At 47.4% G+C, this 18,271-nt stretch overlaps 1 protein-coding gene across 10 annotated transcripts in view; it reads left to right on the top strand.

Annotated features, from left to right (window-relative positions):
* Positions 1 to 18,271, top strand: part of SNX29 (sorting nexin 29) — a 559,610-nt gene that overhangs the window by 452,366 nt on the left and 88,973 nt on the right. For all 10 annotated transcript variants that reach the window (XR_003623948.2, XR_003623947.2, XR_009005356.1 and 7 more), the window contains one exon: positions 9,207 to 9,347. Coding sequence is in view for 7 of the 10 variants with exons in the window: in XM_057528881.1 (XP_057384864.1) it covers positions 9,207 to 9,347 (141 nt within the window). In the remaining 3 variants the exon portion in view is untranslated. The remainder of the gene's footprint in view (positions 1 to 9,206; positions 9,348 to 18,271) is intronic.

The following is an 18,271-nucleotide window of genomic DNA, read 5'->3' as shown; positions in this document are numbered from 1 at the left end:
CCCTCCCTTCTTCATATATATATACATATATATATTTAGAGAGAGAGAGAGAGAGAGAGAGAGAATCGAGGCGTGAAGAGGTGAATTAACTTACCCGGAATGGCTTGGCTAACAAGAGGTGGAGCTGGGATTCGGACTCAGGTCTCCCTGAGGCCAGAGTCCCATCCCTGGACCCCCCTCAGCACTGACATCTGACTGTGTGTCAGGTCTACGTGGATGCTCACAGACTAGCTTAGACGTCCTACCATCATAAATTAGGGTAAAACTCACTCTCCTGAGGATAGTGTAGGCATGGCTTTTTTTGACTTTCCCTTTTACATCCAGGTTTAATATAAATATCATCAGATGCATAATTTTTTTTTATTGAAGTCTAGTTGATTTACAATGCTGTGCCCATCTCTGCTGTACAGCAGAGTGACACAGTTATACACATAGAGACATTCTTTTTTTATATTCTTTTCCATTGTGGTTTATCACAGGATATTGAATATAGTTCCCTGTGCTGTGCATTAGGACCTTGTTGTTTATCCATAGATGCATAAATCTTAAATTTATAGTTCAATTAACTTTAACTTCTGTGTATATCCGTGTAACCACTGCCCAGAGATATAGGACATTTCCAGCACCCAGAATTGTGCCCTTCTGAGCTGTGAGCAGGAATCCTTACCCATCCCCAAGGTCGTGAAGATATCCTTCTAGGTTTCTATCCTGGTAGCTTTCTGATTTTACCTTTCACATTTAGATCTATGATCCCAAAAGAAATGAGTGCAAAAGCCAAGTGCATCAATGTCCGGAGCTGCCTTACCCATAACAGCCCCAACTGGAAACAACCCAAATGCCCATCCCAGCACAGCGGGTGTATAGGCTGTGGGGTATCTGTACTGTGGACAGGCGGTGAGCACGAACACGTGAGTGCTGTCCACACCGCATAGAAACATCCCATAAACACAGTATGGAGTGAAAGGAGCCAGACACCAAGGAGCACACGCTGTGGGAGTCCATTTAGATGAAGTTCAAAAGCAGGTGAAAGAAGCTGGGGAGAGCGCTCCGCAGAGCGGATGGGTGGTGCTGACGGGTGAGGGGCACAGGGGCTGATGGGAATGCCCCACCCTGGCAGACGGTCTTCATCTTCTCAGTGAGAGTGTTTCCCAGAGGCACTGTCTACACAAGAGTTCGTTCTGGATTCTGCTCCCCCAGGCTGAGGTTTTGCCTCCTCCCCAACTTAACCTCTCCCCCCAACCCCCCCAGGATTATTACAGGCGTCCCTGGGCTCATTCTTCCCAGTGGGAAAGAAACCTCAAGATTCGGAGTTCCTCTTAAAATAGAGAAAAGAGAATTTGCCCTGATTCCTGATTACAGATAGTACCCTCCTATTTTATTTTTCTTTTGCTGAGTCGAGGAGATTGGACTTGAAGTGTCTTTTTATTGCTTATTTTAAAAGGGAGCTTGGTTTTGCTAGAAGAGGTCAACTCTTTTTATTCCTCCAAGGAATTAGTATCCTTACGGCTCAAGCAGCAGGAATTGGGGCCTATCAAACTTAATTTAGAGGGGGTGAGCCCTTTAAAAAAACAAAACAAAGCAAGAACAAAAACCTGATAATTTTGGACATAAGCCCTTTGAATTCTTCAGTGAAATAAGTGCACAGTTGGTTAAGTATAATTCAAGGACAACTTAATTTGCAGAGAAAGTTTCCCGATTTCAGATGCTTAAAAGCATGGCTGTTGAGGGTGGATAGTTCAGGTAATTCTGGGCGATTTTAATGGCATTAGGTTCCTGGAGGGAGAGGCGTGAATGAGAAAGCACAATTGAAGCATCTGGTACCAAGGAGACTCTTGTGAGGACACGTGATCTGCCCAGGCGAGGGGCGTTTGGGCCTCAGACCTATTGAGCAGGGACCTTCTTTGCCAGTTGCCAGCGTTGATGGCTTGGGGTCCCTGGGGTCCTCAGGAGCCTGGGTTCTGCAGCGATGTGCTCTAATAGAAAGGGCCAGGCCTTAGCCATCAGGCAGACCTGGGTTCAGTCCTCCATTTCCCCACCTCCCCTGCACAAGTGATACACCCCCTCTGAGCCCACGTCTTCATCTGGAGAAAGGGGCAAGTTCACACCGTGCCTTGCAGACTCATGTGAGGCTAAGAGGTGAGGCGTGCGGAGTGCCCAGCACATAGTAGGTGCTTCATAAATGGCAAGTGTTAGCGCTGAAGGTATTTATCTTATTGGAATTCTGGAAAACACTGTTTTACTCTCTTGGGTCTGTCAGTGTACTTGGCTCTTGCTGGATTTCTCATCGAGCTTCATAACTTTGACTGCTAACCGGAGAGGTCAGGGTTTGATCGACATCCAGACAACAGCAGAAGCTGAGAACGGGGGTGCTTGACTGGAAGTGCGTTGCTGGTCTCCACGGGGTCCGTGACTAGCTCCCCTCCCCTCGCTCTCAAATGGCCCCCAGCTGGAACAGAGGCTGGTGCCGGAAATGCCCACGGGCCACTTTTCACCTCTGAGAGGGACTCAGTCTGACGACGCTAGCAGAGGCAGGACAGCCACTAAACTTGATGGAAGCGCCTGGAACGCTCTCTGCCCCTGGTTCCCCCTTGGGCATCAGTTCTCCCCACCCAGTGTTCCCAGGAGGCTGCTCTTCTGCTTGGCAGGGAGACCCAGACAGCTGAGCTTTCAAGAAAGAGGCTCCGGGGATGGTACTGCTGTTGCCTTTCCCCTCGAGTATGAATCCTCCTAAATCAAGCCCGAGGTCAGACCTCCTGCCTGATGCCGTGAACACCTTGGTCTCCGCAATGAAATGGGAGTGGAATGTGGGTGGAAGAGGCCCAGTGACGTCCATGGGGTTTATGAATCACCTGAGGACTCAGAGGACCAGAACTGGGGGCCTGTGAAGGGACCTAAGGCCATCTAGTTCAACCCCTGCGTTTTATGCAGGAGGAAGCGAGGCCCGGGAGAAGCAGGTGTCCTCCCAGGAGCACACACGGTGGCTAGAGGGGCCATGCCACCCAGTCTCAGGGCCAGAGCTGCTTTCATGTACTCCTGAGAAATAATGTGTTTGGGGATTTATGTTTGTGGAGCTTTTTAGGGGCGGGGCATGATAATTTGTATTTTTATTTAAAGTTTTTAATGACCCACAGCATAATTTGTTCTAAGCTCTTGGTCTAAGGCTCAGCAGTAATCTGCATACTTGTTCTTTATTAAGCAGAGCTCCTATGGTGGAGATCGTAAAGCTTAGACAGGGGTGGCTTCGGTAGCACTGCTTCCTCCACTTTGCAGAATTTCATGCTTTTGATGGTGGTGGTAGCAATAACAGTAATAATAATAATAGCAACAGCAGTTAATGCTTATGGCATTTTTATGAATGCTTTCAGGCATGGTTTGTTTTTTTTGGATTATACCCATTTCTCAGATGAGTAAACTGAGACTCAGAAAGAAGCAATTTGCCTAACATCACATAACTGGTAGGTGGTGGAGATGCTGAGTTTCTGGGATCCCCCTACAGTTCATGAGCCAGCCAAGACCATCTCGATGTCCCAGTAGAGCTCAGTTCCCATCAGTCAAACCATTGGAGGGGATGAATGTTAAAGCCGATCACCAAGATCAGAGACTTACAAAATCCAAATCTTTGTCAATTCCCAGTGTCAACCTAACCAATAGGTTACATTTTAAATTATTTATCAAACACTTACGTGGCATCTTCTATGTACCAGGCCCTGTTCTAAGCCCATTATATGTGTGAATTCATTTAATCCTCCCAAGACCCAGCGAGGGAGATAATATCCTCATTTCTCAGAGGAGGAAGTGGAGGCACAGAGAAGTGAAGTGACTTCCTCAGGGCACACAGTTAGTGCACCAGGGTTTGAATCCGGGGTTTGAATCCGGGAGTTTGGCTGCAGAGTCTGTGCTCTGAGCCGCCTCCATACATTGTGTCTCCTTACTGATCACACTGTTACGATGTCAGATCCCCTCCTGTCCACCACCAGGATCTTGCTCCCCTCCCTGCCCTGGTCATCATGCCTGTGACCTTCCCTCTCTCCAGAGTGTTTATTCAAATCCTCAGTCCAGGTGGCTTTCCCCAAGCCATTGGCCCTCTGGAGCCAGACATCAAGGAGGATATGGGATGAGGAGAGAGCATTTGTCACAGCAGTCCTATGACTTGTGAAAGGAAGGGTTGAACTAATGGTTTCTGAGGTCCTTTCTAATCCTGGCATTCAGAAATTCTGAGTTCTTGAATGCCTGCTGTCCCCCAGAGCAGGGGGTACAATTCGGAGAGAGTTGGAAGGCAAGGGATGATGCTATTTCTAGGACAGGATATTTGCTCTGATCTGAACATTTTTAAGGATGTTTTAAAGAATGCAAGCAAATTGGCAGCATCCTGGTTGTAAAGAAATTTTTAAGGATTTAAGAAATTAAAGGATTTTTTTTTAATTATAAGAATTGAAGAAATTAAAGAATTTTAAGAAAATGCAGGCAAGTTGGCATGATCCTGGTTTGCCAGAGCGAGGGGTGGGGCCTGAAGTAAGATGATTGTAATGACGCAAGAGCCTTCCAAGCCCACTGTACCTACCCCCGAACCCAGTCTCTGGCACGAGCGTTCTTCACGGACAGTCATTGAAGGAGTTTGAACAGGGAGGTGAAAATGAATTGAATGGGAAAACAAGGGAGGCCAGAAGAGCAGCTGGAAACCTGCTATAGTGGTCCAGGCAGGGGCGGGGCTAGCTCTGGAGGTGGGCTTGGCAGGCCCTGCTGTTCAGCACTTGGCGGTGGGGGTGAAGAGCAGCACTGGTCAGTGCTGATGCCCAGATTTCTGACTCAGACAACTCGGTGGTCCATTCGCTGAGAGAGCGAGGTGCAGGTCCTGAGTGCAGATGTAGACACGAAGAGCTTTATCAAGCCTGAGTCTGGAGTTTACATCAGAGGTCCAGACTAGAGATAAAAATTTGAGAGTCATTGACCTAAGAGTGAAATGTGCAGACGTGGGAGTGGACCACTTGTGTAGGGGAGAGGAGGGCCTTGGGAAAACCTCCACTTTTAAGGCATGGGCAGAAGAGGTGCCCACATGGAAAGCCAGGAACAGGCCGTCGGAGAAGCAGGAAGGACTCAGCGCTTTCACAGAGTGAAGCATCTGGCTCTTGAATGTGTTATGAAAAATGTAGAATCATAATTTATAACCCACATTAGAGTTGCCAATTTTTATCGTTATGTGAGAGGTTTTTAAGATGTGTATCGACATTCACTGATGGCAGATTATAAGAGCTATTTGTCACTGGAGATTTTACTCTCTGGGCTGTTCTTAACTCATGTAATTTTTTAAATGCATTGATCTCTCTCCCACTGTTTTCCCTTGCGATGTAGTTGCTGGGTGTCCCTAGAAGGTGCGAGGGCCTGGAAAAAGCTGATGAAACAGCCCTCATATGTTGTACCCCCAGAGTGTTCTCTTGATGAAAGTAAAGACATTTTATGCCCCAGTTATGCTTATCCCATCTGGATGTGACTTTCCATCCAGTTGGGCTGATCTCAACTCTGGCCTCTCCCTCTTTCCCCAAATCAATTTGCTGGTCTTTGTGATGCCTTGCATAGCTGTATGGCCTATATACCTGAAGATTGTCCATACTGCCTTGCAAGCAGGCACTGTTAATCAGCTCCATTTTATAGACGTGGAAACACATAGAGAGGAGGAGTAGTGTGTGCTTTACCTCAGGGGTTCCCCAAGTTGCCCATTGTCTAGTCCACTTGGGCTGCTGTAACAACTATAGACCATAGTTCTGGAGGCTGGGAAGTCCAAGATCAAGGCACCAGCAGATGTAGAGTCTGGTGAAAACCTGCTTCCTAGTTCATAGACAGCTGTCTTCTCACTGTCCTCACATGGCAGAAGAGGCAAGGGATCGCTTTTATAAGGGCGCTAATCCTATTCATGAGGGCTCCATGCTCATGACCTAATCACCTCCCGATGCCCCACCACACTGGGGGTTAGGATTTCAACATGTACATGGGGGGCGGGGCACAAACATTCAGACTGTAACACCCACTCATCAGAATCACCGGGAAAGCTTTGGAACACGATTCCTGGTTCCCAGATGGTTAATGTGGCCCACCCAAGGGCTGGTAATATTTGGAAAGCACTGCCCCTCTCCACACTAGATTTGGATATGTTGGTAGAAAAATAACAATAATGAGGACTTTCTGAGTATCTAAATCAGGGATCAGAAAAGTTACTTTGTAAAGGGCCAGAAAGTAAATATTTTCAGCTTTGCAGGCCACATGGTCTTTGTTGCAGCTGCTCAACTCTGCCATTGTATTGCGAAAGCAGCTGTAAACAATAGCTAAACAAGTAGATATGGCTGGATTTGAACCACGGGCCATAGTTTACCTCCTCTGATCTAGATAATGAGTTTTGTGCATGATGATCAGATAAGCAATTGAATTTGCCACTCTCCAGGGCATATTTGAACTTGTGTAAGAATATGCTACAAGCAGATACAGTCCATTCAAGATGTATCAGAGCAGAATTGTATCCAGCCACTCATACAAAGACCTCTAAGACATTAGCTTGAACAAATTAGAGGTGAATATTTCTCTTGTTTAAAAAAAAAAAGTTTTGAATCAGTAGTCTAGTATTTGGTGTGGTGACTCCATAATGTCATCAGAGACCCATGGTCCTTCTAGCGTTCTACTTCCATTCTCAAGATCACCTCATGATCAAAAAGTGACTGCTGCAGCGCCCGTCTTCACATCTGTGTTTGAGAAAGAAAGAAAAGGACAGAGAGAAGAGTAAAAAGACACTTGTCAGCTGAGTCAGCTCTCTCCTAAGAGCTTTCTTACATCTCATTAGCCACTCTTATCTGCAAGGGACACAGGAAAATGCAGTTAAAATTTTTTTGCTTTCTGAACACATTGCTATCCCTGGAAATATTGGGGGGAAATGGATACTGAGTGGGCAACTAGCACTTGCTGTGACACGGGAGGACACAAAGAATGCCCCAAATGAGCTGCATTAAAGTCCTGTGAGCTCTGCTGCGTTTATTTACTAACTGATCCATCATGTCTCAGTCTCTGGAGATTGAATGCCTGAAGCCCCTCTTCTCCACAATTAGCCAGGCCTTTCCAGATGCTTCTGGGGTCTAATGTATCCTTCACGGTTATAAAGCAAATCCTTGCATAACTGTGTTAGCAGTCCTATTAGTCATCATACTACTGCTTGAACCCCTAGTGCCAAGAAACCTTTTGAGACATACCTTTTCCTGTCTGGGCAGCTTTGGCTGCTATAAAGTTCTTTCCTAATGAAATCTGTCTTTCTCTAGTTTCTGTCTGCTGGAAGTTTGTCTCCTGGAATCATCCAGGACACATCATCTTGGTCTTTCCTCTTCCTCATTATAGCCTTCCCAGGAATTCAGAGATCTCTACCTTCTCCATCTTGACACTCAGGGTATCGCTCTCCAATGTCTTCCATCTTCCTTCTGATAATTTGTTTGCAAATCAGCTCCTAGGGCCTGTGCTTCTAAACTTTAAAGTGTGTATGAACCACTGGGGGTTCTGGTTAAAATGCAGATTCTGAATCAGTGCACCTGGGGTGGAGCCTGAGATGTTGCATTTCTACCATCTTACCACGTGATGCCGATGCTTCTGGTCTGTGGACCACACTTTGAGTAGCAAGTGATCTGGGCCTTTCTGAACCTATTTCAGTTCATCTTTTAACAGGTGGCAACCAAAACCTAACTAAGTTGGTGTGGTCGATTTAGAATAGAGCAAGACTTGTCAACCTCTTTATTCTAGAAGTTATCCTATACCTTTTAATGAGGTCTAAATAGTACGTAGGCTTTCTTGGTGGCCCTTTCACATTATTCACTTAGCTTGAATTTACTAAAATCCGTTAAGTCTTTGTCCCACAGGCCATTGCTGTGCTGTATCTCCCCCACCTTATACTTACAGTGTTGGCTTTTTGGATTATATTGTAAAATCTGACACTGATCTTTTAAAATTCCATCATGTTGCATTAAACTCATTCCTTAGGCCAGTTGAGATCACTTGATGCCTGTCATTCAGTGTATTTACTGTCTCTTTGTTAGAAGCTTGGGGGCTTCTAACAAACTTGATAGGCCTCTGTTTCTCCATCTAATTCCACTGGAAACTTCCATCCATTGATTGGAACTCTTTGGTTTAAATTATCCTTCCTTCATCGTGTTCACAAGAATATTGTGAGAGACATTGATGGTTACCTTACCAAAGTTCAAATACGTGATGTCTGCATTTGGGGATACAGGGTGGTTTTTATGTAGAGGCAGAATTTATCATTCATATTAGAGATGCCTACTTTTATGGTTAAAGAGATTTTAAGATGTGTATTGACATTTGCTGATTGCAGATTACAATAGCTATTTATCATCAGAGACTTCACTCTCTGGGTTATTCTTAACTCACGTAATTTTTTAAAAATGCATTGATCTCTCTCTCAGTTCTCTGTTTTGCCTTGAGACGTAGCTGCTGTGTGTCCCTGGAAGGTGTGAGGGCCTGTAAAAAAAAAGGAGGTGAAATAGCCCTTACATTTTATACTCCTAGAATGTTCTCTTGAGAGTCACATCTTGATTATAATAAAGAAGTTTCATGCCCCAAGTGTGTTCATCCATCTTGATGTGACCTTCCATCCAGTTGGGCTGATCTCAGCTCTGGCTCCCTCCCTTCCTTCCTTCCTTCCCTCCCTCCCTCCCTCCCGAGATTGATCCCGCCCCCTCCGCGTGCTGGTCTGTGTGATCCCAGGCACAGCTGCATGGCTTCTATGTCTGACTGTTCTCTGCACCACCTTGGGAGGAGGTGCTGTTAGCTCCGTTTTACAGAAGAGGAAACACATGGGCAGCGAGGATGAATGGCCTCTCCCCCGCAATCTGTCACCATTACAATATGCATGTGACAAAAGTGTGAAAAATGTGTCTCTAAGACTCACTGGGCTGCCGATTTCTGCTGATACTAGAAAACTGATGTTCATGAATATGCAGCCTGCCTGATGGAGTCATTCTCTCGTGTACCCATTGGTACACTCAGTACACTGAGTCCCTCCTCCGTGCCGGCGCTGGGCCTCCAGTGACACGGGAGGTGGGGTGTGGCCCTGCTCTCGCAGAGCTGGTTTTCCTGGGGGGAGCCTTGCCAGAATCCCACCCGTTTGTAATGAGAGCTTTAAGAGACATTTACATTTTCTTTCTCTTTCCTTTTCTCGAAAGGTCTACATCCGGATAAAAGACAATGAGTGGAACGTCTACCGGCGGTACACGGAGTTCAGGAGCTTGCACCACAAGTTACAGAACAGATACCCTCAAGTGAGGGCCTACAACTTCCCACCCAAAAAGGCCATTGGAAACAAGGTAGGTACCGTCACTGCCCGGGGCCAGGCAACTCTCCAACTGGTGTCTCTGTCTTCTCCTTCCGTTGGTGATTTAAACATATGTGCTCCTTTATTTAACTCAAAAAGTTGGCTAATATGAGAAAAAATAGGAATGAAGAAAACAGTCACCCATCATTCCGCCCGCCTAAAGACAGTCGCATTATGTTTTGTCTATGTCCATCCTCTCATTTCTCTAAGGCAGGGGCTGACAAACCTGTTCTGTTAAAAGGCCAGAGAGTAAATATTTTGGCTTTGCTCACCATACCGTTTCAGCCAAAAATACCCAGCTCTGCCATCATGGCAGCAGCTGCAGGCAGTATGGATGCACGTGGGTGCGTCTGTGTGCCAATAAAACTTTATTTTTAAGAAGAGGTGTCAGCTGGATCTGGCCTGTGGGGCATAGTTTGCCAGCTCCTATTCTGGACCAAAAAAAAAAATGTTTTCTAGTTTTTAATCCATGGTTGTCATATTTATTTGGACTTAAGAATATGGAGTTATTTCCCAGGCAGGGCTTTCTCAGAGGAGCTCCTTTTATTATCACTGCCTCATGAAGTTTAGTCATTGATAATGACCTAATTTGTTTCTGTGTATTCTCCAAGTACCCTGGAGAAAGGAGGCGCTTGCCCCGCGCATGCTTGCTGGTCGATTAGCGTTCATTCATTCATCCAGCCAGCATTTATTGAGCATCAGTTAAGTGTCACAGTGCAAGGGGCACTGAAGATGACAGCCGAGCCGGGCGTCGGGCCCCACTGTGTTGTCTGCCTCAGCCGGCCAGCATCGTTCTGTCCTCCATCACGTTTGCAGCCGTTCTCCATCATGGCTGCGCTCTGGATCACTTGGGAAGCTTTAAAAACTCTGAGACCTGCCCACCCCCCAGCCCCATGCTGAGTTCATTGGTCTGGAGTGAGGCCTGGGCACTGAGGGATTTAAAAGCTCTCCAGGTGGCTCCTGGATGCAGCCAAGCCGGAGAACCCCTGGCTTCCTGTCAAGTAGGAGACAGAGACATTTCATCAATTGCAGCGTATTAACTAGCTTGGCAGGGGCAGTCGAATCAGGTGAGGTACCGTGGACCCTTCTCAGGACCGGGGAGAAAACGGGCCTTGGATAGGAGGCATCGCTCTCCTCCTGTGGTTCTCGGAGGGTGGCTCCTGAGCTCCTGATGAGCAGCGTGGGCCTCACCTGGAGCTTGTCAGAAATACAGATTCTCAGGCTCCATCCCGCACCTGCTGGAATACAGGCTCTGCGGCTGGGGCCCAGCAGGGTGGGTTAACAAGCTCTCTGGGTGGTGCTGAAGCACAGGAAGTGAGGGGACCAAGCGCCGTCACATTGACAAAGCTTGTGCAGATTCCACCAGCCATGAACTTCCTAGTTTGTCTCTGGAGGAGGCGCCTTGCCTAGGATTTCCTACAGTCTTTATCATAGAAAAACCAGAGCAAGAGTTTCCATAATCCACTCCCCACGCTTGGGAATTCCAGAGAGAAAACTATCATTGACCGTTCTGTTTACATCTTCAGAGATTTCTGTGTTTAAACCAGATTAGAAACCTGATCACATGAGGGTGTGCTGGAACATAATTTGAACAGTTATAAAGCAGGTTTATCTCAGACCCAGAATAAAACCTGTTGTTCCTTTTTTTTTCTGTTGAAGAAAAGTAGAGTTGAGCCCATAAAAACAGAAGACTTAGAAATTCTATACTTGTTCATAGCAAGGAGTACAATAATTCTTATGAAAAAAGGTGAGGGGACTATATACTGATTTAATCTAATGACTTGCAGGCTCATACAAATCTTGGGACCCATCCAGAATGTCTTAAAATGTCACAAAACAAAATTCTACATAACCAGCATATTATCCCTATAAGATGTTCTCATTTGCAGAGAGCATTACACGGAAGCAGCCCTTCCACGATACCTGCAGGGAACGCAGCCCGTCTGCGTCTCACTGAGGGAATTATACAAGGCTGAACTGGGGACATGTCTGTCTTTCACTGTGTTTTCACTTCCTATGGCTGCTGTAACAAATTCCCACACATTTAGTGGTCTAAAACAGTTCAGGTTTATTATCTAAAACTAGTCTCTCTGGGCTCCGATTAAGGCGCAGGCAGGGCTGCGTTCCTTCTGGAGGCTCCAGAGGAGCCTTGCCTTTTGCAACTTCTAGAGGCCCTTGGCTTGTGGCCCCCTTTGTCTTCAAAGCCGCAATCACATCACTCTGGTCTCTGCTTCTGCCAGGATAGTCACATCTCCTTCTCTGACTCCTCTTCCTCTAATAAGGACCTTTGTGACCACAGTGCCCTCCCAGCCCCCTGCCCCTGATAATCTGTGATCATCTCCTACCTCAAGTTCTGCAAAGTCCCTTTTGCCATGTAAGGTAAGGTGCTCTCAGGCTCTGGGATTAGGATGCGAACACCTTTGGGACCCACACTTGCTGAATGATTTCTCTGCAGCCCAAAGGGACGCCCTCCCCACTCCTTCTCTCCTCAAGCCTTATAGTTACGCAAAACTTACTAAGACAAGACAAAGTTGCCAAGAACAACACCAGTCCTAAGTATGCTGGTGTTCGAGGCTCAGGTTTAGTGAGATGAAGCGTAGGCCTGAGGGGTAGGAGGGGCTTCCCGGAGTTCCGTGACTGGGAAAGAGTGTGAAGCAGTCCTGTCGCTGCTGTGCCAGGAGCAGGGACCGCGAGGGAGTTTCCCCTCCGAGGTGGGTCGCCTGCAGCCCTGCTCCCCGTCCTCCCATCCCTGTCAATCCGGGACTGACCTACAGCAGCAGTGGCCTTTTCGCCTGTGAAATCTGTATCAATAGGGCACCCAGGACAACCCTATTTGCAAATGAATGAGCTTGGCATTAAGGTACCATCTTGGTGGGTCTGGCCCAGTGATGACCGGCTCGTACACATGCACTGGCTAGTTCTTAACTAGGTCTTTGGTCCTGTCCTGCGTGGTCAGGGGCGGATCTGACAGCTTCCTCTCTTACTCAGGAATCTGACAGCTCAGAGCTGTCCTGGGGTCTCAGCCTCTTTTCTCGTCTGTGCGGCCCTTTAGCTTTTAATTGGCTGGTCGGGGTCCAACTGTAGTTTGATTCCCTACACTCCCCTACACCCCATCCCCCACCAGAGTACACTTTGGCTGATGCCCAGGACAGATCTGAGGATCTGTCTGATTTTCAAGGGCAGAATGAGTCAGGATTCAGGACTTCAGCGCCCAACAGAGGCCAATGATGAACTCTTCTTTAGAGACCAAGCTTGTGCTGGCCACAACTGGGTCTGATTGCTCAGGGTACCTGCTTTGATACCCTGAGGGCAAATTTTCTAGAGAGCTTTGATTCTAAATTGACCCAGAAAAATGTACTACATCAAAATCTTTTCTTTGATTGGATCACTTCACCAGTGAAATGCTTGCCCACTTGGACCATTAAAGCACGTTGACACAACATCCTTGGGTGGATTGAGCTACATGCACCTTGTTGCTCTAAGCCTTGGACCCGTTAAATGATTGACTCCAGAATCCACAGTCCTGGACAGTATTCAAGGACATATTAAACATAGTGTAGCCTTTTAAAATTCATCAGAGGAGTATTTTTCTAGCCTGAATTTCTAGATATTTCCCCAGCTTTAGAAGTAAAATGTTATCTTAACCCCAGTTTGAACTTTTAAAAAATTGATTAAATTTACACATTTTATAGTTTCTGGATGCAAAATTTGTCTTCACCAAATCATTTCTTTTACCTCCATATGCCACGTATGTGTTTAGTTATAAATGGGCAGGGTGCCCAGAGCACTTGCTAAAGATATTTCCATTCTTGCCCTGCCTACAGTCCCTTTCCCTCACTGTAGCCAGAGTGAGGTTTGTATAACATCAGTCAGATTGTATCACTGTTGATTAAAACCCACCAGCGGTACCAGTTAAATTCAGGACTCTTTGCTGTGGCCTGTGAAGCGTCCCCTGATAGGTCCCCCACTTCCTCCCCTACCTTATTTCGTGCCCCCCTCCTCTCCCTCTACAGACCCAGCCACTCTGACCTCCTAAGACTTCCATGGGATTCTCTGGCCTTTGCACCTGCTGTTCCCTCTGCCTGGAACAGCTTTTCCCCGTCTCTGCGTGGACAGCTCCTCCAGCTTGTGAGGTCTCAGCTCAGTTCCACTCCTCAGAGAGAAGCCTTCCCCAGCACCTTTGTCAGTGCCACTCTCTAGCCCATTACTCTGTTTTCATGTTCTCCCAGCCTCTCCTGCCACATATCATGAGTGGAAATGATTTCTCTGTGTACTTGAGTAGCGTCCATCTCTCTGCCCTGGAATGGAAGCTCAGGAAACGGGGCCTGGGTCTGTTTCTGTTCACTGCTCTCTCCAGCTCCTAGTATAGAATCTGACACACCAGAGACACTCGTGGCTTGAATGAATGAATAAATGAACAGAAATTAAATGGAAGTTTCCCTTTTACTTTCTTCTTTACTTCACTGGGTCTTGGCACAAATTCAAAAAAATCTGAATTCCAAAAGTGAGTAGAATAACTTGCAGGGTATCTTTGGAGGTTGTTCCCACTCCACTTTTGGCTGAATGTTTCTTGCAGAATGGGCAAGAGCCTGGCAAGCCTTTGCAGACAGGAAAGCGGGCTGCCTAGCAACCTGAGGGTGTGGGCTGGAGCTCGCTGTCCAAAAGGACTTCGCCGGCGTGAGGGCTGAGGTGGAGGCCGTGTTTTTGATGTTGCTACTAAAAGTCTGCGTTATTGCTCAGTGAGCAAATGAGAATTGAGGGACTGTCGTGCCTTCTTAGGATAATGGAGTCGGTCTCTGAAAGTTCATTTGGCACTAAGGCAAGGCAAATCGCTTTCCCCCGGGCTGCAGATAATTCAACTTGTTGGAGAAATTATGCATTAAAACTCTCATTACAAAGACATACACCAGTGTGCGGTGGAGGAACCGAGGGGCACTTGCTGAGCCGTGGAAAGCGCCTTTGCAGCTCCCGAGAGGCATAGATTGCGATGCAGCCCCAGGGATGATGGCAGGACCCCAGCCAGCAGTGGGAATGAGCAGGCATCTGGAGGAATGCGGAGGCTGATGAATTCTTCCACTTGGCAAACATGTTGCAAGTGCAGGGGTGTTCTGCTAGGTGTGGGGAGGCGAAGATGATTTAAAGTACGGTCTCTGCCTTCACAAACTTCAGGTTCTTGTAGGGAGAAAAACTAGTGAATCCTGTGGGCTGGCGGAGGGTTCCAGTGCACTTGGAGAAGAGCGAGGAGGGGGAAGCAGAGCTGCTTGCCGCAGGAGGGAAAATGCTCGAAGGGCCAGCAGGAGCCCCGGTGCTGAATCTCACATGAGGGAGCAGGTGGGGACGCAGGCAGTTCAGGGGACGTCCTTCCCGTCCTTGTGCCCGTTTCCTCAGTGCGTCTGCATTAGGCTCCTATGGCTGCCTTAACAAACACCACAGACCTGGTGGCTTAGAGCAACACACATGTATTGTCTTGTAGTTCAGGAGGTCAGAAGTCTGACACAGGTCTCACTGGGCTAAAGTCAAGGTGTTGGCCAGGTCAGTTCCTTCTGTGGGCTCCAGGGAAGAATCTGTTTCCTGGCCTTTTTGCAGCTTCTAGAGGCTTCCTGCATTCCTTGGCTTGTGGCCCCTTCTGCCGTCTTCCACGCTGCATCTCTCTGACCATTCTTCCATAGTCACATCTTCCACTGACCACAGCAGGGAAAGGTTCTCCACTTTTGAGATTAGATGTGGTCGATCATCTCCCCATCTCAAGGTCCCTAGTCACACCTTGCAAAGTCCGTTTTGCCATGTAAGATAATGTAGTCACAGGTCCTGGAGGTTAAGGTGAGAACATCTCTGGGGGAGGCATTATTTTGCCTACCTCGTGCCTCTTTCCTTGCCTGGAGTAAAAGAACATTACTAGTACCTCACTTTACAGCTGGGGAAATGGAGACACAGAGAGGTGAAGTGACTTGTCCAAGGTCATCTCGCTCGGCAGTGTCAAGGCTGATGTGTGTGCCCAGGCAGACAGTCTGCAGAGCCCTAAGCCTTCACCCTCTCACCACAGATCTGCTGCAGAGGACCCTGGAGGGTGGGTGAGTAGATTATTTAGCCATTGCCCAGTTGGTGGATATTTACATTGATTCCATAATTCAGTTTCTGAACCTCGTTGGTGTAGAAATCAGGGAGCAGGTGACACCGGGGCCCCCGGTTGCCTCTCCCTTCTGCTGAACCATGCAGGCCTCACATACCGCCTGCCCTCACTTAGGGACCATTTTTAGAGCCAGGAGCTGCTGCCTTCATAGTTGACCCGAAGGCTTATACACTTTCCTGATAAACCTAAGTGTATGGAGACTCAGTCATTCGTTCGTTTGTGTATGTATTCATTCTGCAGGACTTTGCCAACCCTGAGAGTTAAAAAAAAAAAAAAAGTTCTTGCTGGTTCACTAGCTGTGTGGCCTTGGGCAAGTTACCTGACCTCTCTGTGCCACACTTTCCCTTCTGTGTAACAGGGATGGTCATGGCACTTCCCTCCTAGTGATGTTATGAGGATTTAAGGTGGTAACGTTTCTAAAGTGCTCACAACTGGCTTGCATGTGATAAGTACTACGTATGGGCTTGTTAAAGGGGCATATGGTCTGGTTGTGAGATAGAGCAAGCAGACACGTAAGCGCGTCCTTACTGTAGAGGACGCTGGGACTGTGAGCCTGAGCAGTGGACGAGCCTGACCTAGGTGGTCCGTCCAGAACCTCCACACCCTGTGTTTCTGTGTACAGTAATGCCAGCAGCCATCCTGTGCCCGGCTTGTCATATATACTGGAGGCTCTGCATTCATTTTCTCATCATGAAGTTGTTGCCAAGCCCTATAGAAAAATGTCTTATAGGTGAGGAAACCGGGCTCAGTTGCTGTAAACACACTGCCCAGGCCCCTGTGGCTCCTGTTAGGGATTGAGTCAGACTCGTTCTAATGGCACTGTGCCTCCTGGTCCAGAAGCCTCTAAACCCACACCCAAATCCAGGAGCTGGTACTGCAGGAAGTCACTGTTACCACAGGTTTCTCTGTGAAGATACAACATCTCACGGGATTCTGCCAGAAACACCCTCATGTGGAAGAAGATCCAGAAGGCAGTGCAGATACCGGCACCCAACTGGGACGGAGACACAAGGAGCTCAGACACCATCCCCTGAAGCTGAAGTTTTTCCAAGAGAAATTTAGGAGAGAAAAGAAACTCCAGCCGAATGAAGCCATAAACGCAAAGTTGTTTCTTATTTGACACTCTGCCAACCACTGTGTAAATAGTCCTAGTACTTAATGTATTAAACAAGAAGAAAAAAGAAATTGGGCTCATTATACATCGCACATCTGTGTTTCTCTTTAATACAGTAAAGGCCTCTTAAGATATTTTCCAGGAGAGCAGTTGCCGAAGTCATCTTGCCAGAAAAATTGTCTCAGGAGAGAGACAGTGCTGAGCCCTAGACCTGGACTATGTGTAAGGGTACATATGCAGATAGGGATACGTATTTAATGAGCGGGGGGTTCTTGGGAGGACTTTTCTATAACATCAAATTAAAATCCAATTTTAAGAATCAAGGTCAGGGCTTCCTTAGCGGCACAGTGGTTAAGAATCTGCTTGCCAATGCAGGGGACACGGGTTCGGGCCCTGGTCCGGGAAGATCCCACATGCCGCGGAGCACCTGAGCCCATGCACCACAACTACTGAGCCTGCGCTCTAGAGCCCGCATGACACAACTACTGAAGCCCACGCGCCTAGAGCCCATGCTCTGCAACAAAGACAAGACACCGCAATGAGATGCCCGCACAACTGCAAGGAAGAGTAGCCTCCACTCACCACAACTAGAGAAAGCCCGCGCACAGCAACAAAGACCCAACGCAGCCAAAAATAAATAAGTAAAATAAATAAATTTATTTTTTTTAAAAATCAAGGTCATTTTATAAACGAATAATCCCGAGCCAGCAACTAGAGGTGTATTTGCTGCTCTGGTCCCATCCCCCGTGTTTTCTGCGTGTAGCATATGGAGAGTTTGATTCCAAGAGAATCATCTTGGTGGTCTCAGGTCACAGACCTTGCAGGTCCCACCTACTCCAGGAAGCCTTACCTGAACTCAGAGTGTTAGCCATCCTTCCTCTGGGTTCCTCTCCCAGGCTGCCTCTGGGCTGCCTGATGCACAGTCGTCTCCTCCACCCCCACCCCCACCCCCATTAGCCCATGGAATTAGAGAGCAGAACCAGGCCTGGTGAGTCTTTGTCTTCTCAACATCTCACCCAGTGCCTGGCGCATAGTAGGTGCTGAGTTAAACATGTTTGATGAACAAATGAACTCAAGCTACATAGAAATCGGTGTGTGACGTCAGCGTTGTACGACTTCCAATTCCCTTTCTCCTCAGTTCCCTTCATCACTTAACACTTACAGCTCTTTGATAATTGCTCCTAGAAAGATTCTCAGGCCCTACCTGCCAGCTGGATATAGACCCAACACAGAATATTTGCAGGAGGGTCTACAGTGACGTTGCATTAGCCATGCCGTGTGACACACCTGGGCTCTGGCCTCCCCCCCTTCCCCAGTTCACCAGCCAGAATGGGTCAGCTCCCCGTTACTCACCTCTGGTGAGGCCTCTGATGCAGCAGTGTGGGACCAATTGGTTTGGAAATTGACATGAATTATAACACACTTGACTCACTCCTGGGCATTAAGTGTTGCCTCAAATATTTCTGGGGCTGTTAAATAACTTGTACGTCATCATTTAACCTCTCCTTCTAGCTCTGAAGGCCTTCTGAATATACTTAAACCACGTTATATCTGCTTTTTCCCCCTCACATTTTTGGACAACTGCTTAAAATTTACAACTCGGAAGAGTACTTCTCAGCTTTTACTCACGTCTCCAATAAGTGAGAATAATCGCTACCTTCCCCTTCAGCAC

This window comes from Balaenoptera acutorostrata, chromosome 15, assembly GCF_949987535.1.
Source record: "Balaenoptera acutorostrata chromosome 15, mBalAcu1.1, whole genome shotgun sequence".
Lineage (NCBI taxonomy): Eukaryota > Metazoa > Chordata > Mammalia > Artiodactyla > Balaenopteridae > Balaenoptera > Balaenoptera acutorostrata.
This window is presented reverse-complemented; position numbering and strand designations above follow the sequence as displayed.